A 27923-nucleotide genomic window follows, 5' to 3' on the forward strand; every position below is an offset into this window, starting at 1 on the left:
AAGCCGGGGGTTATAAGTTTGCTTGGTCTTGAACTGAGCCTCAATCCAAATTACACCTGCTCCAGGCACTCCGTCGGTAGATGGACTCTGGCTCGTTTCAGTTTCGATTCACGCTGTTTTTCAGGATTTTTGCACTTGATAAACTTTTCTTTTCTTATTTTCTTATTCCTTTCTGATTTGTGTGAGTGTGTATGTGTGTGAGACAGAGAGAGAGAGAGAGAGAGAGAGAGAGAGAGAGAGAGAGAGAGAGAGAGAGAGAGAGAGAGAGAGAGAGAGAGAGAGAGAGAGAGAGAGAGAGAGAGAGAGAGAGAGAGAGAGAGAGAGAGAGAGAGAGAGAGAGAGAGAACACAAGCACAAGCGGTCGGGTGGTGGCTGGGGTTCTCTGCTGCAGCGATCTGTCCTGGAGCAGAGCTACACAGCAGCACAGCACAGCCGCAGGGTTCCAGCTTACAAGCAGCCCAGAGAGGACCAGCCAACACACAGAGCGAGACCCCGTTGGCTATCCACAGAGACATGCAGAGAAACACTCCAGAAAGGGGGAGATAGAGGGTGATCAAATAGACATAAATACAGAGGACAGGAGGGGAGAGGAGGTACTCGTCATCTCCATGGACACAGGGAACTTTCAGCAGTGCACTCGGCTCTCCACGATGGTTATTCATATTTCCCTTCTCATCCGACAGCAGAAAACAACTTTTCCTTTTAAAAGTTTGAGAGACGGAGGTCCGAGTATTTCTTACCTACCAACATCTCTTTGTGTCACTTGTTGGCTGTTTTGTGTGTGTGTGTGTGTGTGTGTGTGTGTGTGTGTGTGTGTGTGTGTGTGTGTGTGTGTGTGTGTGTGTGTGTGTGTGTGTGTGTGTGTGTGTGTGTGTGTGTGTGTGTGTGTGTGTGTGTGTGTGTGTGTGTGTGTGTGTGTGTGTGTGTGTGTGTGTGTGTGTGTGTGTGTGTGTGTGTGTGTGCGCTGAAGACAGGTACCTCTAACTTACACACGACATCATCTTTCCTCACAGTTTTCCCAGTGAGGATCCAATCTCTTCTCTAAGGACCTTGTCAAGAAGATTTTTGTTTTCTACCAGGATCATTTCAAAGGATACCTCCTTCGCGTGTAAGGAACCACTGGATATATTTCTCCACCTTAGACTCCTATCAACACTTTGAAGGAGGCATTCCTCTCTCCTATAAGGACCCTTTGAGAGACTATTTGCCTACTCTACTGTGGGTGAGAAGGACAGTGGCAGATTGTCTCCAGGGATTTTCTCTGTCTCTGTGTCAAGATGGCTGGCTGTACCTGCCGCTGCAGACAGGGGGTGCTCAAGTTCATCCAGTCTTTACGCAGACTCGTCTTTGGGACCCTCACTAAAGGTACTGCACCCTCCTCAACTGACACTCCTTTAGCTCTTCTACTTTTTTTCATTAGCTAGTGGAATAGTGACATTAGCTAGTGGAATAGTGACATTAGCTAGTGGAATAGTGGCATTAGCTAGTGGAATAGTGACATTAGCTACTGGAATAGTGGCATTAGCTAGTGGAATAGTGGCATTAGCTAGTGGAATAGTGACATTAGCTAGTGGAATAGTGACATTAGCTAGTGTAATAGTGACATTAGCTAGGGTAACAGTGACATTAGCTAGTGTAATAGTGACATTAGCGAGGGTAACAGTGACATTAGCTAGTGTAATAGTGACATTAGCTAGGGTAATAGTGACATTAGCTAGTGTAATAGTGACATTAGCTAGTGTAATAGTGACATTAGCTAGGGTAACAGTGACATTAGCTAGGGTAACAGTGACATTAGCTAGTGGAATAGTGACATTAGCTAGTGTAATAGTGACATTAGCTAGGGTAATAGTGACATTAGCTAGTGTAATAGTGACATTAGCTAGGGTAACAGTGACATTAGTTAGTGTAATAGTGACATTAGCTAGTGTAATAGTGACATTAGCTAGGGTAATAGTGACATTAGCTAGTGTAATAGTGACATTAGCTAGTGTAATAGTGACATTAGCTAGGGTAACAGTGACATTAGCTAGTGGAATAGTGACATTAGCTAGTGTAATAGTGACATTAGCTAGGGTAATAGTGACATTAGCTAGTGTAATAGTGACATTAGCTAGGGTAACAGTGACATTAGTTAGTGTAATAGTGACATTAGCTAGTGTAATAGTGACATTAGCTAGGGTAACAGTGACATTAGCTAGGGTAACAGTGACATTAGCTAGTGTAATAGTGACATTAGCTAGGGTAACAGTGACATTAGCTAGGGTAACAGTGACATTAGCTAGTGTAATAGTGACATTAGCTAGGGTAACAGTGACATTAGCTAGTTGACTTAAATGTAATGTAATGTAATAGTGACATTAGCTAGGGTAACAGTGACATTAGCTAGTGTAATAGTGACATTAGCTAGGGTAACAGTGACATTAGCTTGGTGCTGGGTCAAGCTTGAGGCTGACAGTAGTGAACAGTGGTGTCACATCCATCCAGTGATGCCCCGTTGTTGCCCCGTCATCGCCCCTGAGGAACTAAGTGATGAGCTCAAGTTGTGACACTGGCGTATCCTCTGTTTACTCCCCCTAGGCAACTTCTGTGTCTTTACTCTCTACCTCCCCCTCCTGTTTCACCAGGTCCTCTCCTACGCCTGTCCTTTATCCTTGCATTTTCCTCTCTCCTTACCTCCTTCACACAGCTATCTGATTGTATCTCCCTCTGGTGTCAGTGGCCTGCTGTCTCTATCCCTCACCTCCTATCCCCACATCAGCAGAAAAGCACTGCATGGTGTGTCACTGTGGCAACACAGCTCAGGGAGACCTGACAGATAGCTAAATGCTGCTCTATTTCTATATACAGCACTTTGACTAATAAAGCTCCTCTATTGTCCACTTTATATCGTCCTCTTCTTCACACACTGCCTGCTCTACCTGGTGTCTGCAGAAGGCTGTGAGAGTGGCTGGAGGCACGGGCTCTGGCTCCTCAGGTTCAGCACCCTTTTATTGAGTTTCTTCAATGGAGACTAATCAAATCATTCAGACGCTGGCCATTAGTCTATGTTCTCGATGATATCACAGGCTGGAAAAAGTGAGAAGAACCTGTTCACTTTCTCTGGGCTGCAACATCTACACTAGCCAATCCATCACTGTCAAATGAACCAGGCAGTATTAGATGGCAGTTCAATTAAACCACAATTGTGAACATTTCACTGGAGCTAAGACTTTTTGACAGGGCCTGATAACACTCAGTAGTGGTAGTTGAGCAGTCCCTCTAACTGACAGTTTTGGTTTGATGCTTGATAATGCAAGTGTTGAGAACTAAGCATAAAGGCTGGCCAGTTCCTGGCACTACTGTCAGAGTCTCTCTGTCTCTCTCTCGAAACTTTCACATTTCTTGACATTTTCCACAATGACTGACCTTCATGTCTCAAAGAAATTATGGACGGTCTTTTCTCTTTGCTTATTTGAGCTGTTCTTGCCATAATATGGATTTGGTGTTTTACCAAATAGGGCTATCTTATGAATACCACCCCTACCTTCTCACAACTCAACTGATTGGCTCAAATGCATTAAGAAGGAAAGAAACTGTACATATTTACAGCTGTAACAATGATAAGTGTCGATTGGGGGGTTGGGGCAGGATAAATGTTTTTGACTCTCTCCACAGTGGCAATGTTGATGAGGATGGGGGAGTGCCCAACCTGGTTCCTCCTGAAGTCCACAATCAACTCCTTTGTTTCGCTGACGTTGAGGGAGAGGTTGTTTACCTAATTTTTTCACTCAAGCCTTGCTCAAGGTCATATCCTCATATTTTCCAACTAGTCAGCTCGACCCAGCGACCTTTCAGTAACTGGTCCAACGTTAGGCTAACTGCCACCCCTGAATCCTAGAAGCCAATAGTGTGTGTGTGTGTGTGTGTGTGTGTGTGTGTGTGTGTGTGTGTGTGTGTGTGTGTGTGTGTGTGTGTGTGTGTGTGTGTGTGTGTGTGTGTGTGTGTGTGTGTGTGTGTGTGTGTGTGTGTGTGTGTGTGTGTGTGTGTGTGTGTGTGTGTGTGTGTGTGTGTGTGGACACATGAGCAAAAACCTGCACACGAGCAAAAACTATCACAAATGGACAAATAGACTCAATAACTGAAAAAAGAGTCCACAGAAATGGCCTGCAACAGTTACAATCAGCCATTGAAAATATGCTAATTGTGAGCTGTTTCCCATGGCAACCCTAATCTAGGTGCCACAGTCGGTTTAGTATGGTCGGTTTAGCATGGCCTATCGTGGAATGGTGTGTCTCTGTTTGATGGTATTTTACAGTGAGCAAAAACAGGACTTGCGCTCTTATTTTTCACCCTGCTTTACAGCTCTGTGTGGTACAGTAAGATCTGTGTGGCACAGTAAGATCTGTGTGGTACAGTAAGATCTATGTGGTACAGTAAGATATATGTGGTACTGTAAGATCTGTGTGATTCAGTAAGATCTATGTGGTACTGTAAGATCTGTGTGGTACAGTAAGATATGTGTGGTACAGTAAGATCTATGTGGTACTGTAAGGTCTGTGTGATACAGTAAGATCTATGTGGTACAGTAAGATCCCTGTGGTACTGTAAGATCTATGTGGTACTGTAAGATCTATGTGGTACTGTAAGATCTGTGTGGTACTGTAAGATCTGTGTGGTACTGTAAGATCTATGTGGTACTGTAAGATCTATGTAGTACTGTAAGATCTGTGTGGTACTGTAAGATCTATGTGGTACTGTAAGATCTGTGTGGTACTGTAAGATCTGTGTGGTACTGTAAGATCTGTGTGGTACTGTAAGGACTGGAGGAAAATGAAAAAGTGCTTGACATTTTTTGAAAATCGATCAATCTGGCCCTTTTGGAAGTAAAACCAGAAGTAAAACCATTCCCTCACGCTCTGGCGAAAAGCATTGTTACCTGAGTGCTTTTTACCTTTCGGGGATTTGTGTGTGTGTTGTGTGTGTGTGTGTGTGTGTGTGTGTGGCCACATTACTTTTACTTTAATGCTGTATCAGCCTTCAATGTGATATTTCAACATAAGCTTGTCTTTGTGCCTGCGCTGCCTTTCTGGATTGTGCAAAGCAGTGTGTGTGTGTGTGGGGGCGTGTGTGTGCGCATCTGTGTGTGTGTGTGTGTGTGTGTGTGTGTGTGTGTGTGTGTGTGTGTGTGTGTGTGTGTGTGTGTGTGTGTGTGTGTGTGTGTGTGTGTGTGTGTGTGTGTGTGTGTGTGTGTGTGTGTGTGTGTGTGTGTGCGTGTGTGTTTCAGTGTGTGCGTGTGTGGATTCTAAACCTGAATTCATGCAGGACTAGGACCTTCCTCTCACTACCCTCTCCTTGAGGCTAAAGACACAATTGAAGTGTCAGTTTACAAGATGTTCTTTACCGTTTCCATTTCAGGCTTCATTATCTTTCTCACCCTCTCCCTCCAACTCTCTCCTGTTGATTTCCTTATGTTCCAGTATCTTTCCTTTTTACTGTAGCCTCTGTCCTTTCATCCTCTCATTACAAATAATTTTTCTTCTCTCATTGGCACAGCTGGAATGTTCTGATGCCAAATTTTCTCCGGCAGTGTCTTATGTAAATGTAACATTAGATCCAGCAAACATTTTTTTCAGACTCACAACACTACCACCCTTCTCTTCCACCTCTTCTCTTTCCTCACACAATGAGTAAATAATGAGAACAAGATGATTGTGTGTGTATACAGGTATTTACATAGGTTTGTGTGTATTTCTGGATTTGTGTGTATGTGTATGCCTGGGGTGCATCGTGACCTCAGCCATAAACACAGGCTGATAGGACCTGACCTGAGTTGCCACCTATCTGCAGGACTGGCTAGGGTCTCTTATCTGCAGGCTGCATGGTGCTGGCTAGGGTGCCTTTTATCTGCAGGCTGCATGGTGCTGGCTAGGGTGCCTTTTATCTGCAGGCTGCATGGTACTGGCTAGGGTGCCTCTTATCTGCAGGCTGCATGGTGCGGGCTAGGGTGCCTCTTATCTGCAGGCAGCATGGTGCTGGCTAGGGTGCCTCTTATCTGCAGGCTGCATGGTGCTGGCTAGGGTGCCTCTTATCTGCAGGCTGCATGGTGCTGGATAGGGTGCCTCTTATCTGCAGGCTGTATGGTGCTGGCTAGGGTGCCTCTTTTCTGCAGGCTTCATGGTGCTGGCTAGGGTGCCTTTTATCTGCAGGCTGCATGGTACTAGCTAGGGTGCCTCTTATCTGCAGGCTGCATGGTGCTGGCTAGGGTGCCTTTTATCTGCAGGCTGCATGGTGCTGGCTAGGGTGCCTCTTATCTGCAGGCTGCATGGTGCTGGCTAGGGTGAATCTTATCTGCAGGCTGCATGGTGCTGGCTAGGGTGCCACTTATCTGCAGGCTGCATGAGGTTGGGAGGGGTGCCTCCCACTGTACCTGCAGGCTGCAGGGGCTGGCTGGGGTACCTCATATCTGCAGGCTGGAGGGGCTGGCTGGGGTGCCTCCTATCTACAGGCTGCAGGGTCTGGCTGGGGTGCCTCCTAACTGCCAGGGGCTAGCTGGGGTGTCTCCTATCTGCAGGCTGCAGGGGCTGGCTGGGATGCCTCCTATCAGCAGGCTGCAGGGACTAGCTGGAGTGCCGTGGGACTGCTCCTCTGCTACACCAGTCATCCACTCAGCACACACAGAAACACTCAGAGAGAGCAGGTGGAATGAGAGGAGGGAAAGTTATCGAAATATTGAGCAATGGAGTGATAAAATGAGAGAGAGAGAGAGAGACCACAGATACAATTAGCTTGTTAGCGACTGGAGTGTACAACAGGTACTTCTCTCTCGACCTTGGAGGAAACCCTACCTAACTTAGACTCAATGGATTCTAACAAAGATTTAATTTGTTTCAAAAATGCACCTGCAGGATGACCCCATCTTCTCTGATAAAAGTCAGAGAAAGTATTTAGTTTGGCCCATTAGACATCACTGCTCAGTGCTCACTGTCCATTTGAGCTTTCAAATTAAACACACATATTTAAATAATAATAATGACACATAAATGTGGTCTATTGCTATATGTCTATTGCTATTGCAAATCACTATGACACCCCCCTCCCCCTCTCTGTTTATAAGCCTGTATTACATTCAATGGCAGCGGGGGTACTATAAACTCTTAAAATGACTTATGACCTCCTTGGCCCAACGCCTATCAATTCTTTACAATCACAACAGGCCCAAGACAACAGTAAAGGTCCATGTTTTCTAGTCAACCAATTGATATTCATTAAGAATGCATGGTCCGTTAATTAAAGGGCATTTTTGTGTCTAAGGTTAAAGCAGCTATATGATATTCCAGTGTTTTTACTCTGGATTGAGAAAGATATTTGATCCGACAGAATTGTCACATTATTCTCTCCTTGTTCATTGCTCCAAATGTGAAGACAAGGTGTAACTATTTCCTAGAACACCAACACCGCCATACGGGACAAGCTAAACACCTTTTTCTCCCGCTTCGAGCATAATGACTCTGAGCTGACGAGGAGAGCCCCTGAGGACAACAGGGGATAGGTCCACACGGAGGATGTATGGAGGCCATTCAAGCGAGTTAACTCTTGCAAGGTATCCCTAGCCGCACCCTCAGAGCATGTGCAGACCAGATAGCTGTTGTGTTTTCAGACATTTACAATCTCTCTCTAGCTCAGGCGATTATCCCAACCTGCTTCAAGATGTCGACTATCATCCCTGTGCCCAAGAAAGGTAAATTAACTGAACTGAATGACTACCGACCCTTAGCACTCACTACTGTCATCATGAAGTGCTTTGAGTTGCCAGTCATAGACCACATCACCTCCTCTCTCCCCGACACACTCGACCCTCTCCAATTCACCTACCGCACTGACAGATCCACAGATGACACAATTGTCATTGCACTGCACACTGCCCTCACCCACCTGGACAAAAGGAATGCATATGTGAGGATGCTGTCCATCAACTACAGCTTGGCCTTCAATACCATAGTGCCCTCTAAGCTCATCACAAAGCTCTCTTCCCTATGCAACTGGGTCCTAGACTTCCTGACGGGCTGGACCCATGTGGTGAAGGTGGGCAACATTATCTCCTCCACACTGATCCTCACCACTGGGGCCCAACAAGGGTGCATCCTCAGTCCCCTCCTGTACTCCATGTATACCCATGAATGCGTTGCCTCATTCAGTTTCAACTCCATTATCAAGTTTGCTGACGACATGACAGTGCCAGGCCTGGTTACCAACATCAACGACTTGTTGGTCAATTGTGCACCGCCCTATGGGACTCCCGTTGTGATACAGCCCGGGATCGAACCAGAGTCTGTAGTGACGCCTCTAGCACTGAGATGCAGTCCCTCTGATTTACTTACCTGCACTGTTGGAGCTCGGAGCAAAAGAAGTTCACTGAACCCTGTGATTACATCGATGAATGTGACTAATAAACCCATCTAATCAAATGTATTTATGTAGCCCTTCGTACATCAGCTGATATCTCAAAGTGCTGTACAGAAACCCAGCCAAAAACCCCAAACAGCAAGCAATGCAGGTGTTGAAGCACGTTGGCTAGGAAAAACTCCCTAGAAAGGCCAAAACCTAGGAAGAAACCTAGAGAGGAACCAGGCTATGTGGGGTGGCCAGTCCTCTGCTGGCTGTGCCGGGTGAAGATTATAACAGAACATGGCCAAGATGTTCAAATGTTCATAAATGACAAGCATGGTCAAATAATATGCCTGGGACAGATAGCACAGTGAACAGGTCAGGATTCCGTAGCTGCAGGCAGAACAGTTGAAACTGGAGCAGCAGTACGGCCAGGTGGACTAGGGACAGCAAGGAGTTATCATGCCAGGTAGTCCTGAGGCATGGACCTACGGCTCAGGTCCTCCGAGAGAGAGAAAGAAAGAGAGAAAGAGAGAATTAGAGAGAGCATATTTAAATTCACACAGGACACCGGATAAGGCAGGAGAAGTACTCCAGATATAACAAACTGACCCGAGCCCCCTGACACAAACTACTGCAGCATAAATAATGGCTGAGACAGGAGGGGTCAGGAGACACTGTGGCCCCATCCGAAGGACACCTCCGGACAGGGCCAAACAGGAAGGATATAACCCCAACCACTTTGCCAAAGCACAGCCCCCACACCACTAGAGGGATATCTTCAACCACCAACTTACCATCCTGAGACAATGCCGAATATAGCCCACAAAGATCTCCGCCACGGCACAACCCAAGGGAGGGGCGCCAACCCAGACAGGAAGACCACAACAGTGACTCAACCCACTCAAGTGACGCACCCCTCCTAGGGACGGCATGAAAGAGCACCAGTAATCCAGTGACTCAGCCCCTGTAATAGGGGTAGAGGCAGAGAATCCCAGTGGAAAGAGGGGAACCGGCCAGGCTGAGACAGCAAGGGCGGTTCATTGCTCCAGAGCCTTTCTGTTCACCTTCACACTCCTGGGCCAGACTACACTCAATCATATGACCCATTGAAGAGATTAGTCTTCGGTAAAGACTTAAAGGTTGAGACCCAGTTTGCATCTCTCACATGGGTAGGCAGACCATTCCATAAAAATGGAGCTCTATAGGAGAAAGCCCTGCCTCCAGCTGTTTGCTCAGAAATTCTAGGAACAATCAGGATACCTGCGTCTTGTGACCGTAGCGTATGTGTAGGTATGTACGGCAGGACCAAATCAGAGAGATAGGTAGGAGCAAGCCTATGTAATGCTTTGTAGGTTAGCAGTAAAACCTTGAAATCAGCCCTTGCCTTGACAGGAAGCCAGTGTAGGGAGGCTAGCACTGGAGTAATATGATCACATTTTTGGGTTCTAGTCAGGATTCTAGCAGCCGTATTTAGCGCTAACTGAAGTTTATTTAGTGCTTTCTCCGGGTAGCCGGAAAGTAGAGCATTGCAGTAGTCTAACCTAGAAGTAATAAAAGCATGGATACATTTTTTCTGCATCATTTTTGTAAAGAAAGGTTTTGATTTTTGCAATGTTACGTAGATGGAAAAAAGCTGTCCTTGAAACAGTCTTGATATGTTCGCCAAAAGAGAGATCAGGGTCCAGAGTATTGCCGAGGTACTTCACAGTTTTATTTGAGACGACTGTACAACCATTAAGAGTAATTGTCAGATTCAACAGAAGATCTCTTTGTTTCTTGGGACCTAGAACAAGCATCTTTGTTTTGTCCAAGTTTAAAAGTAGAAAGTTTGCAGCCATCCACTTCCTTATGTCTGAAACACAGGCTTCTAGCGAGGGCAATTTTGGGGCTTCACCATGTTTCATTGAAATGAACAGCTGTGTGTCATCCGCATAGCAGTGAAAGTTAACATTATGTTTTCAAATGACATCCGTAAGAGGTAAAATATATAGTGAAAACAAGTGGTCCTAAAACGGAACCTTGAGGAACACCGAAATTTACAGTTGATTTGTCAGAGGACAAACCATTCACAGAGACAAACTGATATCTATCCGACAGATAAGATCTAAACCAGGCCTTGTCCGTGTAGACCACTTGAAAGGTCATTTACCACCTTCACAAGTGCAGTCTCAGTGCTATGATGGGGTCTAAAACCAGACTGAAGCATTTCGTATACATTGTTTGTCTTCAGGAAGGCAGTGAGTTGATGCGCAATAGCCTTTTCTAAAAATGTTGAGAGGAATGGAAGATTTGATATAGGCCAATAGTTTTTTTATATTTTCTGGGTCAAGGTTTGGCTTTTTCAAGAGAGGCTTTATCACTGCCACTTTTAGTGAGTTTGGTACACATCCGGTGGACAGAGAGCCGTTTATTATGTTCAACATAGGAGGGCCAAGCACAGGAAGCAGCTCTTTCAGTTGTTTAGTTGGAATAGAGTCCAGTATGCAGCTTGAAGGTTTACATTTACATTACATTTAAGTCATTTAGCAGACGCTCTTATCCAGAGCGACTTACAAATTGGTGCATTCACCTTATGACATCCAGTGGAACAACCACTTTACAATAGTGCATCTAAATATTTTAAGGGGGGTGAGAAAGGATTACTTTATCCTCTAGGTATTCCTTAAAGAGGTGGGGTTTCAGGTGTCTCCGGAAGGTGGTGATTGACTCCGCTGTCCTGGTGTCGTGAGGGAGTTTGTTCCACCATTGGGGAGCCAGAGCAGCGAACAGTTTTGACTGAGCTGAGTTTTTAGGGAACTGTACTTCCTCAGTGGTAGGGAGGCGAGCAGGCCAGAGGTGGATGAACGCAGTGCCCTTATTTGGGTGTAGGGCCTGATCAGAGCCTGGAGGTACTGAGGTGCCGTTCCCCTCACAGCTCCGTTGGCAAGCACCATGGTCTTGTAGCGGATGCGAGCTTCAACTGGAAGCCAGTGGAGAGAGCGGAGGAGCGGGGTGACGTGAGAGAACTTGGGAAGGTTGAACACTAGACGGGCTGCGGCGTTCTGGATGAGTTGTAGGGGTTTAATGGCACAGGCAGGGAGCCCAGCCAACAGCGAATTGCAGTAATCCAGACGGGAGATGACAAGTGCCTGGATTAGGACCTGCGCCTCATTTAACACAGTAAATTCCTCAAGCTTAAGCCATGTTTCAGTCAGGCCAATCACACCAAGATTATGATCAGTGATTAGTTAATTGACGTAAGGGATCTTCCTGGTGAGGCAGGGTCGTACTCTGCGGATGTTGTAGAGCATGAACCTACAGGAACGGGCCACCGCCTTGATGTTAGTTGAGAACGACAGTTTGTTGTCCAGGATCACGCCAAGGTTCTTAGCGCTCTGGGAGGAGGACACAATGGAGTTGTCAACCGTGATGGCGAGATCATGGAACGGGCAGTCCTTCCCCGGGAGGAAGAGCAGCTCCGTCTTGCCGGCATATTCAGCTTGAGGTGGTGATCCGTCATCCACACTGATATGTCTGCCAGACATGCAGAGATGCGATTCGCCACCTGGTCATCAGAAGGGGGAAAGGAGAAGATTAATTGTGTGTTTAGAGGCCATGATTATTTTCATCATTGTGTCAAGAGATATAGTACTAAAACACTTGAGTGTCTCTCTTGATCCTAGGTCCTGGCAGAGTTGTGCAGACTCAGGACTACTGAGCGTTGAAGGAATACGCAGATTTAAAGAGGAGTCCGTGATTTGCTTTCTAATAATCATGATCTTTTCCTCAAAGAAGTTCATGAATTTATTACCGCTGAAGTGAAAGCAATCCTCACTTGGGGAATGCTGCTTTTTTGAACATTTTGGATAGTTCTTATTTTCCTCAATTAAGTTGGAAAAATAGGATGATCGAGCAGCAGTAAGGGCTCTTTGATACTGCACGGTACTGTCTTTCCAAGCTAGACTTCCAGTTTGGTGTGGCGCCATTTCCGTTCCAATTTTCTGGAAGCTTGCTTCAGAGCTCGGTATTTTCTGTATACCAGGGAGCAAGTTTCTTATGAGAAATGTTTTTAGTGTTTAGTGGTTCAACTGCATCTAGGGTATTGCGCAAGGTTAAATTGAGTTCCTCAGTTAGGTGGTTAAAAGATTTTTGTCCTCTGACGTCCTTGGGTAGGCAGAGGGAGTCTGGAAGGGCATCAAGGAATCTTTGTGTTGTCTGTGAATTTATAGCACGACTTTTGATGCTCCTTGGTTGGGGTCTGAGCAGATTATTTGTTGCGATTGCAAACGTAATAAAATGGTGGTCCGATAGTCCAGGATTATGAGGAAAAACATTAAGATCCACAACATTTATTCCATGGGGCAAAACTAGGTCCAGACTATGACTGTGACAGTCAGTAGGTCCAGAGACATGTTGGACAAAACCCACTGAGTCGATGATGGCTCTGAAAGCCTTTTGGAGTGAGTCTGTGGACTTTTCCATGTGAATATTAATGTCACCAAAAATTAGAATATTATCTGCTATGACTACAAGGTCCGATAGGAATTCAGGGAACTCAATGAGGAATGCTGTTTATGGCCCAGGAGGCCTGTAAATTTGTAAATTGAAATTTGCTATCATAAATGTTAGCAACTCCTCCGCCTTTGCGGGATGCATGGGGGATATGGTCACTAGTGTAACCAGGAGGTGAGGCCTCATTTAACACAGTAAATTCCTCAAGCTTAAGCCATGTTTCAGTCAGGCCAATCACATCAAGATTATGATCAGTGATTAGTTAATTGACTATAATTGCCTTTGAAGTAAGGGATCTAACATTAAGTAGCCCTATTTTGAGATGTGAGGTATCACGATTTCTTTCAATAATGACAGGAATGAAGGAGGTCTTTATCCTCGTGAGATTGCTAAGGCGAACACTGCCATGTTTAGTTTTGCCCAACCCAGGTCGAGACACAGACACGGTGTCAATGGGGATAGCTGAGCTGACTACACTGACTGTGCTAGTGGCAGACTCCACTAAGCTGGCAGGCTGGCTAACAGCCTGCTGCCTGGCCTGCACCCTATTTCATTGTGGAGCTAGAAGAGTTAGAGCCCTGTCTATGTTGGTAGAATCTAACTTCTAATCGCACAAATTACATCCCTTGGAGTCGTGAAGTGTTATTTTTAGCAAATCTGTCCATTGGACTGTGGCAGATCTGATTTCCTCAGGCATATCTAAACAACTGAATTAATAAATAAAATAATACCAAGCTAATTACCCTAGATGTGCTTGAGCTGTATCAGTTACCATGGTTATGGTTAAGAGTTATTTTTGGAAGACCTTTCAGAGGTCGTGAGGGGGAAGCTTGAGGGAGTGAAGCGAAACATTGAAGTGGGAGTGAGGGCAACAAGAGTGGTGCTGCTGACTGCATCTTCTGCCCAATCACTCAGCTCTCTCCCAGAGGAGTATGGGTAAAGGTGGGCGATTCTCTGGAGAGACCATAGTAGCACTAACTGAAAACAGACTCACACGCTTGGACACACACAGAGATACAGACACATTCTCTCACGAACAGGCAAACACAATGAAGAGTCTTACGCACGCAGACACACACAACACATGCAAAACTCTCATGGGCCCACACACCTTGATACACTCACATCTATGTTTATATGAAGGTTATAAGGTCTGATCATGCATATTATCATACACTTGGGTGAGTTTAGCTAGAAGACCTGGAATCATTTCCCATTGGGTGTGGTGTGGGACCACAGCAAGCCCATATCCCCCCTCCATTACATTCTATCCCTGACCTTTACGTATTCAACACCCCTCCCTCTTACCCCCCACTGCTCTCTCTCTCAGTCATCTGACTCTGCCCTTCAAGACATGCTCACTGTGACTCAGCCTTCTAAACAGTACATCCTGGACCACTCTCCTTTCCTCTCCTCCGCTTACAACACCTCCCCAGTCCCCACTCTGGTTTCTACACCTCCCCAGTCCCCACTCTGTTACAACACCTCCCCAGTCCCCACTCTGTTTCAACACCTCCCCAGTCCCCACTCTGGTTTCTACACCACCCCAGTCCCCACTCTGTTACAACACCTCTCCAGTCCCACCTCTGTTTCAACACCTCCCCAGCCCCCACTCTGTATCAACACCTCCACAGTCCCCACTCTGTATCAACACCTCACCAGTCCCCACTCTGTTACAACACCTCCCCAGTCCCCACTCTGTTTCAACACCTCCCCAGTCCCCACTCTGGTTTCTACACCTCCTCAGTCCCCACTCTGTATCAACACCTCCCCAGTCCCCACTCTGTATCAACACCTCACCAGTCCACACTCTGTTGCAACACCTCCCCAGTCCCCACTCTGGTTTCAACACCACCCCAGTCCCCACTCTGGTTTCTACACCTCCCCAGTCCCCACTATGCTTCCTACACCTCCCAGTTCGCACTCTGCTTTCAACACATGCCCAGTCCCCACTCTGCTTTCTACATTTCCCCAGCCACCACTCTGGTTTCTACACCTCCCCAGTCCCCACTCTAGTTTCTACCCTTCCTCAGTCCCCCACTCTGCATTCTACACTTCCCCTGTCCCCACTCTATATTCTACACCTCCCCAGTCCCCACTCTAGTTTCTACCCTTCCTCAGTCCCCCACTCTGCATTCTACACTTCCCCTGTCCCCACTCTATATTCTACACCTCCCCTGTCCCCACTCTGCATTCCACATCTCCCCAGTCCCCACTCTGCATTCCACATCTCCCCAGTCCCCACTCTGCATTCTACATCTCTGCAGCATCTCCTTGGATCTCGGAGTCCATTCTCCCCTTTAATCCAGTAAAGGAAATATGCAATACTCCTAGACAAATCGGAGCATAAATAAAGCACTCTATATTCTACACTTCCACAGTCCCCACTCTTCTTTCTACATATTCCCCACCACTCTGCATTCTACATCTCCCCAGACCCCACTCTAGTTTCTACCCTTCCTTAGTCCCCCACTCTGCATTCTACACCTCACCAGTCTCCACTCTGCTTTCTACACCTCCCCAGTCCCCCTCTCTGCATTCTACATTTCCCCAGTCTCCACTCTGCTTTCTACACCTCCCCAGTCCCCCACTCTGCATTCTACACCTCCCCAGTCTCCACTCTGCTTTCTACACCTCCCCAGTCCCCCACTCTGCATTCTACATTTCCCCAGTCTCCACTCTGCTTTCTACACCTCCCCAGCCCCCACTCTGCATTCTACACCTCCCCAGTCTCCACTCTGCTTTCTACACCTCCCCAGTCCCCCACTCTGCTTTCTACACATCCCCAGTTCCCACTCTGCATTCTACACTTCCCCAGTCTCCACTCTGCTTTCTACACATCCCCAGTCCCCCACTCTGCATTCTACACCTCCCCAGTCTGCTTTCTACACATCCCCAGTCCCCCACTCTGCATTCTACACCTCCCCAGTCTGCTTTCTACACCTCCCCAGTCCCCCACTCTGCATTCTACACCTCCCCAGTCTCCACTCTGCATTCTACATCTCCCCAGTCTCCACTCTGCATTCTACACCTCCCCAGTCTCCACTCTGCTTTCTACACTTCCCCAGTCTCCACTCTGCTTTCTACACCTCCCCAGTCCCCCACTCTGCATTCTACACCTCCCCAGTCTCCACTCTGCTTTCTACATCTCCCCAGTCCCCCACTCTGCATTCTACACCTCCCCAGTCTCCACTCTGCATTCTACATCTCCCCAGTCCCCCACTCTGCATTCTACACCTCCCCAGTCTGCTTTCTACACCTCCCCAGTCCCCACTCTGCATTCTACATCTCCCCACTCCCCACTCTGCATTCTACATCTATGCAGGCCCCACTCTATATTCTATACCTCCCCAGTCCCCACTCTGCATTCTACATCTCTGCAGGCCCCACTCTATATTCTACACTTCCCCAGTCCCCACTCTTATTTCTACACCTTCTCTGCCACTCTACATTCTACATCTCCCCAGTCCTCACTCTTCATTATACACCTCCCCAGTCCCCACTCTGCATTATACACCTCCCCAGTCCCCACTCTGCATTCTACCTCTCCCCAGTCCCCACACTGCTTTCTACACCTCCCCAGTCCCCATTCTGCTTTCCCCACCTTCCCCGCCACTCTACATTCTACATCTCCCCAGTCCCCACTCTGCATTATACACCTCCCCAGTCCCCACTCTGCATTCTACATCTCCCCAGTCCCCACTCTGCTTTCTACACCTCCCCAGTCCCCATTCTGCTTTCCCCACCTTCCCCACCACTCTACATGATACACCTCCCCAGTCCCCATTCTGTGTTCTACACCTCCCCAGTCCCCACTCTGCATTATACACCTCCCCAGTCCCCATTCTGCTTTCCCCACCTTCCCCACCACTCTACATGATACACCTCCCCAGTCCCCACTCTGTGTTCTACACCTCCCCAGTCCCCACTCTGTGTTCTACACCTCCCCAGTCCCCACTCTGTGTTCTACACCTCCCCAGTCCCCACTCTGTGTTCTACACCTCCCCACTCCCCACTGCTCAACCTGTTCTTCCTCTACTCTCTGTATATATATATATATATATATATATATATATATATATATATATATACAGTTGAATTTGAAAGTTTGCATACACTTAGGTTGGAGTTATTAAAACTATTTTTCAACCGCTCCACAAATGTTTTGTTAACAAATTAGAGTTTTGGTAAGTCAGTTAGGACATCTACCTTATGCATGACACAAGTAATTTTTCCAATAATTGTTTACAGACAGAATATTTCACTTATAATTCACTGTATCACAATTCCGGTGAGTTAGAAGTTTATATACACTAAGTTGACTGTGCCTTTAAACAACTTGGAAAATTCCAGAAAATGATTTCATGGCTTTAGAAGCTTCTGATAGGCTAATTGACCTCATTTGAGTCAATTGGAGGTGTACCTGTTGATGTATTTAAAGGCCTACCTTCAAATTCAGTGCCTCTTTGCTTGACATCATGGGAAAATCAAAAGAAATCAACCCAGACCTCAGAAAATTGTAGACCTCCACAAGTCTGGTTCATCCTTGGGAGTAATTTCCAAATGCCTGAAGGTACTGTACAAACAATAGTACGCAAGTATAAACACCATGGGACCAGCAGCCATCATACAGCTCAGGAAGGAGACGCATTCTGTCTCCTGGAGTTGAATGTACTTTGCTGCGAAAAGTGCAAATCAATCCCAGAACAACTGCAAAGGACCTTGTGAAGGTGCTGGAGGAAACAGATACAAAAGTATCTATATCCACAGTAAAGCGAGTCCTATATCGACATAACCTGAAGGCCGCTCAGCAAGGAAGAATCCACTGCTCCAAAACCGCCATACAAAAGCCAGACTTACGGTTTGCAACTGCACATGGGGACAAAGATCTTGGAGAAATGTCCTCTGGTCTGATGAAAAGAAAATAGGACTGTTTAGCCATCATTATGTTTGGAAGAAAAAGAGGGATGCTTGCAAGCCGAAGAACACCATCCCAACCGTGAAGCACAGGGGTGGCAGCATCATGTTGTGGGGATGCTTTGCTGCAGGAGGGCCTGGTGCACTTCACAAAATAGATGGCATCATAAGGTAGGAAAATTATGTGGATCTATTGAAGCAACATCTCAAGACATCAGTCAGGAAGTTAAAGCTTCGTCGCAAATGGGTCTTCCAAATGGACAATAACCCCAAGCATGCTTCCACATTTGTGTCAAAATGGCTTAAGGACAACAAAGTCAAGGTATTGGAATGTCCATCACAAAGCCCTGACCTCAATCCTATAGAAAATGTGTGGGCAGAACTGAAAAAGCATGTGTGAGCAAGGAGGCCTACAAACCTGACTCAGTTACACCAGCTCTGTCAGGATGAATGGGCCAAAATTCACCCAAATTATTGTGGGAAGCTTAGTGAAGGCTACACGAAAAGTTTGACCCAAGTAGAACAATTTAAAGGCAACGCTACCAAAAAAATAATTGAGTGTATGTAAACTTCTGACCCACTGGGAAAGTGATGAAAGAAATTAAAGATTAAATAAATGGGTTACTATTATTCGGACATTTCACAATCTTAAAATAAAGTGGTGATCCTAATTGACCATAGCAGGGAATTTGTTCTGAGATTAACTGTCAGGAATTGTGAAAAACTGAGTTTAAATGTATTTGGCTAAGGTGTATGTAAACTTTCGACTTCAACTATATGCAGTGGCTTGCAAAAGTATTCACCCCCTTGGCATTTTCGCTATTTTGTTGCCTTACAACCTGGCATTAAACTAGATATTTTGTCAGGGCGTTTGTATAATTTGATTTACACAACATGCCTACAACTTTGAAGATGCAAAATATTATTTTTGTGAAACAAACAAGAAATAAAACAAAAAAACATCAAACTTGAGTGTGTATAACTCTTCCCCCCCCCAAAGTCAATACTTTGTAGAGCCACCTTTTGCAGCAATTACAGATGCAAGTCTCTTGGGGTATGTTTCTATAAGCTTGGCACATCTAGCCCCTGGGACTTTTGACCATTCTTCAAGGCAAAACTGCTCCAGCTCCTTCAAGTTGGATGGGTTCCTGCTGTTGTACAGCAATCTTTAAGTCATACCACATATTTTCAATTGGATTGAGGTCTGGGCTTTGACAAGGCCATTCCAAGACATTAAAATGTTTTCCCTTAAACCACTCGAGTGTTACTTTAGCAGTATGCTTCCGGTCATTGTCCTGCTGGGAGGTGAACCTCCGCCCCAGTCTCAAATCTCTGGAAGAGTGAAACAGGCTTCCCTCAAGAATTCCCCTGTATTTAGCGCCATCCATCATTCCTTCAATTATGACCAGTTTCCCAGTCTCTGCCAATGAACAACATCCCCACAGCATGATGTTGCCACCACCATTCTTCATTGTAGACATGGTGTTCTCAGGGTGATGAGAGGTGTTGGTTTTGTGCCAGACCAAGCATTTTCCTTGATGACCCTAAAGCTCAATTTTAGTCTCATCTGACCAGAGTACCTTCTTCCATATGTTTTGGGAGTCTCCCACATGCCTTTTGGCGAACACCAAACGTGTTTGCTTATTTTTTTATTTAAGCAATTACTATTTTATGGCCACTCTTCTGTGTGCGGCTTAAAGTGGTCCTATGGACAGATACTCCAAACTGTCCTATGGACAGATACTCCAATCTCCAATCGCCCAACTCTGTGGATGGTACGTCTTAAAGTGGTCCTATGGACAGATACTCCAATCTCCGCTGTGGAGCTTTGCAGCTCCTTCAGGGTTGTCTTTGGTCTCTTTGTCAGTGAGTTTTGGTGGGTGGCCCTCTCTTGGAAAGGTTTGTTGTGGTGCCATATTCTTACCATTTTTTTATAATGGATTTAATGGTGCCCCGTGGGTTGTTCAAAGTTTTTTTTTTTAACCCAACCCTGATCTGTACTTCTCCACAACGTTGTCCCAGGTGTTTGGAGAGCTTCTTGGTCTTCATGGTGCCCCTTGCTTAGTGGTGTTGCAGAATCTGGGGCCGTTCAGAAGAGGTGTATATATACTGAGATCATGTGACACTTAGATAGCACACAGGTGGACTTTGTTTAACTAATTATGTGACTTTTGAAGGTAATTGGTTGCACCAGATCTTATTTAGGGGCTTCATAGCAAAGGAGGTGAATACATGTGCACACACCACTTTTCCATGTTGTTTTTTAGAATATTTTTAAACAAGTCATTTCACTTCACCAATTTGGCCTATTTTGTGTATGTCCATTACATGAAATCCAAATAAAAGTCCCATTAAATTACAGGTTGTAATGCAACAAAATAGGAAAAACGCCAAGGGGGATGAATCCTTTTGCAAGGCACTGTTTATATATACAGTTCCAGTCAAAAGTTTGGACACACCTTCCAAGGTTTTTCTCACCACCATCGGTAGTGTAACGCAACACATAAGGCATTTGGGCTACATTGCTGATGTCTGTCATCTCATCAACCAGGATGGTTACAAAGGGGGTTTTCTTCAATTCTTCCTTCATGACATCTGTCATTAAATTCACAACCGTGTGTATCAGGTCATTTTGGATTTAGCTGGAAGTACCTGTGAACATGGTAGCCGTAGCCAAATGGCAGTTTAACGTGCTGTCATACTCAGCCAAGAAATCCAGTATTTCCAAGTAATTTCCCTTATTAGCGGATTCTTTACCCTCATCATGTCCTCTGAATGTTAATTATTGCTTGCCTAAAAACACAACTGTATGAATAAGGCACTTTAGAATCTCCCTGTTGTGCCTGACTTTATCATTGTGGGCAAGTGTCTCATTGCACCACTGCTCGTTAAGGTCTACTCTTGCTTCCCCAAATGTTTTTAAACTCACTGTAGCTCGCAGGTGTGAAGTTGAGTTTTTGTGTCAAAGTGCTGACTTTGTCAAACAGGCTAAATCTTTGAAAACAGTTGTCCAGGTTGAGCTATTATCAGTGCTGAAGAGAAAGCAATTCCAACTGTAAGCTTTTTTGTCAGCTCACGGCCGGTTATCCACGGATGCGCTCATAATTATTAACTTGAAAATACCTTTCAAAACTCTTTTCTCGTTGCACCAAATAGGCATTGCAGGAGTTGGTCTCCCAGTCTGTATAAGATTGAACTTGTCATAAAAAGTTAGTCTTGAAAAGGGCAATGCTAACAATTTAGCCACCCCATTGTCCTCGATTACTCTCTCTGCATTTGCCATCGCCATCGTTACATACACTCACTGCAAAAATCTAGCCAGTTAGCAAGCTTATGCGTGAGAAAACAAGATAATGCTCGCTATTGGCTCTGAATTAGTGACTTATACTTAGGCCTTGAGGCATCATACAATTATCCCACCTATTACAAGACAATTTGTGATTGGTTGAATCTACTGTCATTCCAAAATGCTGCTCTAATTGAAGTCAATGTCTTCTTTTTCCAACACAAACTGAAGAAATTCAATAAGAAGACTATTACAATTAAGACAAAAAAACATTAAATCAATGGAAAACAAAATTACAAATTATAATATATAAAAATACCTACAGATTTGTATCCATCCTAAGGCCCTCTCTGAGGGCGTAGAGGGCTTTGATGGTTCCCCACTGTCAGATCTTCACTGCCCATTTCTCACCCCTGTTCCTAGTTGTAGGCTCAAACATAGGTGTTATTTAATTATGGGGATTGTACAGGAGGGTATGGAACTACGCTCGATTCGGTATGGTATAGTATAGTACTTTATAGTATGGTATGGCAAGGTACACTACACAATTATATAGTGTAGTATAGAATGAGACAAATAGAGGGAAGAAATGCAGTCTTTGTGTTCTATTACGTCAGTTAATTTGTTGTACTTCCGGTATTCCATTCAATCATAAGGAAATGAGAGATCATTGGCTTGATGTGATGATGACAGGAGGATGATTAAAGCTATTATAATGGGTCGATATCTGATTAAATAGAATATTGTTATATTTTACATTTGATTACATATTGCGATTGCAAGACTATACTCTATTTGAACTTTACAAATCAAAACTGTGCAGTTTTATCAGTTAGGCTGTATCTAAATGTTGGAAATGAATTCTAAGTGAATATCTAAGCCATGGTTTTTCGCCACAACAAAGATTATTTAATGAGAATCCGACTATAATATATTAAATAAGCACAAAAATTGCACGGGCTGGAATTATTTAGTCATTAACGCCACAAAGTGATTATATCGGATATGGCCATATTTGGAGTAGCGTACCATAGAAGAGGTCTCAACCTTAATTGCAATTGTCTACAATGCTGCCACCTGTTGGTCATGAATTGGCACCACAACAACTTATTACAGGCACTGCTACACTGTGTGTGTTTGTGTGTTTTCTGTGTACCGGTGTATGTGCTCTGTGTTTATGTGCTTTATGTGATGAGTATGTATGCTTCATTGTAATGCACCTCTTAAAATATCAACAGATTTGGTAGTGATACACTGATCTATTAGAGATTCAACTCTCAAATACAGAAACCTGAGTTTTCAAAATGTGAAGGAAATCGAGCAATACATTCTTCTCCTTTGCTTTTTCTCTGGTGAGACTCATTTTATCTAATTTTGCCACCAGATGGCAATGTGCTCCTGTCCTATCAGTGGTTATGTCAGACAGTAGAATACCATTAATGAGAGAGAATATTCTAAACAAATAGTATATTATAGGAATGGGGAATCATTTGAATTTAAATATATATTTTGTGTGTGTGTGTGTGTGTGTGTGTGTGTGTGTGTGTGTGTGTGTGTGTGTGTGTGTGTGTGTGTGTGTGTGTGTGTGTGTGTGTGTGTGTGTGTGTGTGTGTGTGTGTGTGTGTGTGTGTGTGTGTGTGTGTGCGTGCGTGTGTGTGTGAGAGAGAGATTTTGAATTGATAAGATGTGGAAAAGAAAATGTTCAGACTGTGTGTGTGTGTGTGTGAGAGAGAGAGAGAGAGAGAGAGAGAGAGAGAGAGAGAGAGAGAGAGAGAGAGAGAGAGAGAGAGAGAGAGAGAGAGAGAGAGAGAGAGAGAGAGAGAGAGAGAGAGAGAGAGAGAGAGAGAGAGAGAGAGAGAGAGAAATAGGCTTTTGTTGGGGTTGTATACTGTACATGTCTAATAATGAGGGGGGAACTTCAGGAGGGGAGGCGGGGTACAGAGAGGATGAGAGGAAATAGAGGTCTGCGGGAGAGGTGGGAGGAGTGCTTGATTGATGAGAAGTGAAGGATGCTCTCTGTTAGGAGCTGGAGCAAGATGTGTATGGCATGGTGATCTCATGTTCGTGGCGCACATATTGGCCAGGGACTTTAATGCAGGCAAACCTTTTTACCAGCATGTCACGTGCAACCAGAGGGAAAAAAATCCTAGACCATCTTTACTCCACACACAGAGATGCATACAAAGCTCTCCCCCGCCCTCCATTTGGCAAATCTGACCATAATTATATCCTCCTGATTCCTGCTTCAAAGCAAAAACTAAAGCAGGAAGTACCAGTGACTCGCTCAATACGGAAGTGGTCAGATGACGCGCATGCTAAGCTACAGAACTGTTTTGCTAGCACAGATTAGAATATGTTCCAGAATTCATCCAATGATGAATCCTGTAGATTTGTCTAAAGCTTTTGACACTGTAGACAATGCGATACTTTTGGGTAAGCTGTCGTTGGACTGGGACTGGATGCCTGTCGTTGGTTTCATGACTATCTAAAGGATAGAAGTCAGGCTGTTACAGTCGACGGCATCCAGTCGGAGACATTGGAGTTGGTTAAAGGGGTCCCACAAGGTTCTATACTTGGTCCATTACTGTTCACTCTCTACATAAAAAATATCGGTGATGAGATAAGAAAGTGTCAAATTCATTTATACTCTGATAACACTGTCATGTACTCTATCGCTTCAACCAAGCATATCACTATTGGAGACAGATTTTAAGATATTACAAGGCTCTTTTATACAACTGAAACTTGTTTTAAATGCAAAGAAAACACATTTTATGATTTATAATAGGTTCAAAAAGTTGGTTGAAAATACACTTGCACTGACAAGCTTAGATGTTTCTCGAATGAATCAGGTCTCTGCATATAAATACTTAGGGATATGGCTGGATGATAAACTGTGTTTTAAAATGCATGTTGATGAACTTTGTAAACGGCTAACAATCAAGCTAGGCTTCTTCTATAGAAACAGGACATGTTTGTCCTCTACAAATAGAAGACAAATTGTGCAAGCTATTTTGTCTGTTATAGATTATGGAGATATTATCTACATGCATGTTACGGCATCAACACTTAAATCGCTGGACGCTACTTATCATTGCGCACTTAGGTTTATTACGGGTGCTAGCTACAGAACTCACCACTGTATTTTATATCAAAATGTGGGTTGGACTTCGCTGTCCATGAGACGAGAACAACATGCTCTCGTGTTTGTCTATAAAGCACTTCTGAATAAACTACCTTCTCATTTTTCATCACTCATCAATATTAGAATTAGAATTAGAATTAGAATTCCTAAAACCAGGATTACACTTGAGGCCCATCCGATTTCCACAGAGTTGGGTATGGCTGCATTTTCCTGTTAAGATCCTTGCCTATGGAATAGCCTGCAGACTGACTTAAACTTGAGACTCTTGTCCCCCTGTCCCCCATTTTAAACATTTATTGGAGGATTTTTATTTTTGTATTGCCTGTAACTGTTTTGGGTAATGCAAGTTCTTGTGCCGTTAGGGGAATAACCTGTTAGGGGAATAACCTGTTAGGGGAATAACCTGTTAGGGGAATAACCTGTTAGTAGAATAACCTGTGTGTAAATGTAATAATCTGCTGCTGTATGATTTTTGTGTTTTGTGTTATCTGTTAGTGCAAGTTCTCCTACTTAAATTGATCAAGAGGCCTGTCAATTTCATCATAGACTTCAACTTGACAGACAAATTTGAAAATAAAATCCAGAGGTGTTTGTCTTGTGTAGTTTCTTAATCATTGTACATAAACTGTATGTGTAAACATGTATACGCAGGGTCCAGTTGTAAAAGAGACCTTGGTCTCAGTCTGTGTTCCTTGATGAAATAAAGTTACAATAATAATTTAGGAATACACTACCTCAGTCATCGGCTTCATCAATAAGTGCATCGATGACGTCATCCCCACAGTGACTTTACGTACAGTGGGGCAAAAAAAGTATTTAGTCAGCCACCAATTGTGCAAGTTCTCCCACTTAAAAAGATCAGAGAGGCCTGTAAATTTCATCATAGGTACACTTCAACTATGACAGACAAAATGAGAAAATAAAATCCAGAAAATCACATGTCCCAACCAGAAGCCATGGATTACAGGCAACATCTGTATCGAGCTAAAAGCTAGAGCTGCCGCTTTCAAGGAGTGGGAGACTAATCCGGACGCTTATAAGAAATCCAGCTATGCCCTCAGATGAACCATCGAACAAGCAAAGCGTCAATACAGGATTAAGATTGAATCCTACTACACTGGCTCTGACGCTCGTCTGATGTGGCAGTGCTTGAAAACGGACAACAAAGGGAAACCCAGACTCGAGCTGCCCAGTGACGCGAGCCTACAAGACGAGCTAAATTACTTTTATGCTCGCTTCGAGGCAAGCAACACTGAAGCATACACGAGAGCACCAGCTGTTCTGGACGACTGTGTGATAACCCTCTCGGTAGCCAATGTGAACAAAACCTTTAAACAGGTCAACATTTACAAAGCCGCTGGGCCAGACGGACTACCAGAACATTTACTCAGAGCATGTGCGGACCAACTGTCAAGTGTCTTCACTGACATTTTCAACCTCTGCCTGACCGAGTCTGAAATACCAACATGTTTCAAGCAGACCACCATAGTCCCTGTGCCCAAGGAAGCTAAGGTAACCTGCCTAAATGATTACTGCCCCGTGGCACTCATGTCGATAGCCATGAAATTCTTTGAAAGGCTGGTCATGGCTCACACAACAGCCTCCTCCCAGACACCCTAGACCCACTCCAATTTGCATACTACCCCAACAGATCCACAGCTGATGCAGTCTCAATCACACTCCACACTGCCCTTTCTCAGCTGGAAAAAAGGAACACCTATGTGAGAATGCTGTTCCTTGACTACAGCACAGCGTTCAACAGCATAGTGCCCACGAAGCTCATCACTAAGCTAAGGACTCTGGGACTAAACACCTCCCTCTGCAACTGGATCCTGGACTTCCTGATGGGCCACCTCCAGGTGGTAAGAGTAGTCAACAACACGTCTGCCACGCTGATCCTTAACACGGGGGCCCCTCTGGGGTGTGTACTTAATCGCCTCATGTATTCTCTGTTCACCTATGTCTGCGTGGCCAAACACGACTTCAACACCATCATTACATTTGCTGACGACACAACAGTGGTAGGCCTGATCACCGACAACAATGAGACGGCCAACAGGTAGGAGATCAGAAAACTGGCAGTGTGGTGCCAGGACAACAACCTCTCCCTCAATGTGAGCGAGACAAAGGAGCTGATCATGGACTACAGGAAAAGGTGGTCCGAACAGGCCCCCATTAACATCGACGGGGCTCTACGGGGAGCGGGTCGAGAGTTTCAGGTTCCTGTTCCTATTTCCCCTCAGGAGACTGAAAGATTTGACATGGGTCCCTAGATACTCAAAAGGTTCTACAGCTGCACCATCGAGAGCATCCTGATCAGTTGCATCACCGCCTGGTTTGGCAACTGCTCAACATCTGACCGTAAGGCGCTACAGAGGGTTGTGCGAACGGTCAGTATCACTGGGGCCATCTCTGTGTTTGTTTGTTACCTATGCATATGCTTCGTCCCCACCTACATGGACAGATTACCTCAACTAGCCTGTACCCCTACACACTGACTCGGTACCGGTGCCCCCTGTATATAGCCTCGTTATTGTTATTCTTATTGTGTTACTTTATATTATTACTATTATTATTATTTTTAGCCTACTTGGTAAATATTTTCTTCTTCTTGAACTGCACTGTTGGTTAAGGGCTTGAAAGTAAGCATTTCAGTGTAAAGTCTACACTTGTTGTATTCGGCACATGTGGCAAATAAAGTTTGATTTGATTTGATAGTTATGTATGGTTTAATGTATTTATATGTATATGCTGGTGGTGTGTGTGCATATAAAGCAAATTATTGTAAAGTTGAGAGAGAAATAGGCTTTTGTTGGGTTTGTAAATTATCAAGTGTCAAGTACACGTGTGTAAATCAATATTAAGAAATGAGGGGGAACGTAGAGAGAGATATACAGGCTCCTCTCCTCTACCTCCTCTCCTCCTAACTCCTCTTTGCTGGTTGGTGTCATCTCCTCTCTGTCAGGACCCGGTGTGACGAGAGGGAAAAAGAGGGCAGAGCAGGAGAGGGATGGATGTTAAGGTTAAAATGAGGGAGTGCGGGGGAGAGTTACAGGAAGATGAAATGATGATGGTTCTTGTGTGGACAGATTAAAGGGGGTTCGATTGAGGCCCAGCATCACTGAGGCTTGTTATGGCAGCTGACAGTACCATCCACATAGACAGGGGAAAGTCTCATCATTTCCCCCTGATCTCCAGCACTCCCTCCTCTCTTTCGGAGGATATTTTCTCGTCAGATCATGAGTTTCTCTATTCCCCTTTCTACGTGGAGACATCTTTTTCCCTAATTTAAACTGTCTCTACCAACTCATAACCTTTTCTCCCTCACATCATTACACCATCCAAGGACGACGACAAAGCGAGAAAGTGAACAAATGTTGTAGTTTTTAATTGTCCCTTCCCGTGCACTCCGATCTCCACTGTATTGTCCTATGTGATCCCTCTGTTCTCCCTATAGGGGGAGATTTAGTCAGTGATACACAGATTAAAACATCCTTTCACCATCCTCCCAGAGGTTTCTAATTAACTATCTAATTTAATCTATATTTAATCTTCTCAGCTCTGGGCCCGTATCCACAAAAAGTCTTAGAGTAGGAGTACTGACCTAGGATCTGTCCAAATAACATTATTCATTATGATCTAAAATTCAAAACTGATCCAAGATCAGCACTCCTACCCTGAGACGCTTTATGGATAAGGGCCCTGATCTCTCCT

General features: G+C 44.8%; 1 protein-coding gene across 1 annotated transcript in view; it reads left to right on the top strand.

Moving 5' to 3' along the window:
* Positions 1–374: 374 nt before the first annotated feature.
* Positions 375–27923, top strand: part of LOC124007534 (Kv channel-interacting protein 1-like) — a 53652-nt gene continuing 26103 nt past the window's right edge. The window contains exons 1-2 of the mRNA XM_046318175.1: positions 375–723; positions 1014–1365. Of these exons, the coding sequence (XP_046174131.1) occupies positions 1278–1365 (88 nt within the window). The 5' untranslated portion in view covers positions 375–723; positions 1014–1277. The remainder of the gene's footprint in view (positions 724–1013; positions 1366–27923) is intronic.

This window comes from Oncorhynchus gorbuscha, linkage group LG20 (assembly GCF_021184085.1).
Source record: "Oncorhynchus gorbuscha isolate QuinsamMale2020 ecotype Even-year linkage group LG20, OgorEven_v1.0, whole genome shotgun sequence".
Taxonomy (NCBI): domain Eukaryota; kingdom Metazoa; phylum Chordata; class Actinopteri; order Salmoniformes; family Salmonidae; genus Oncorhynchus; species Oncorhynchus gorbuscha.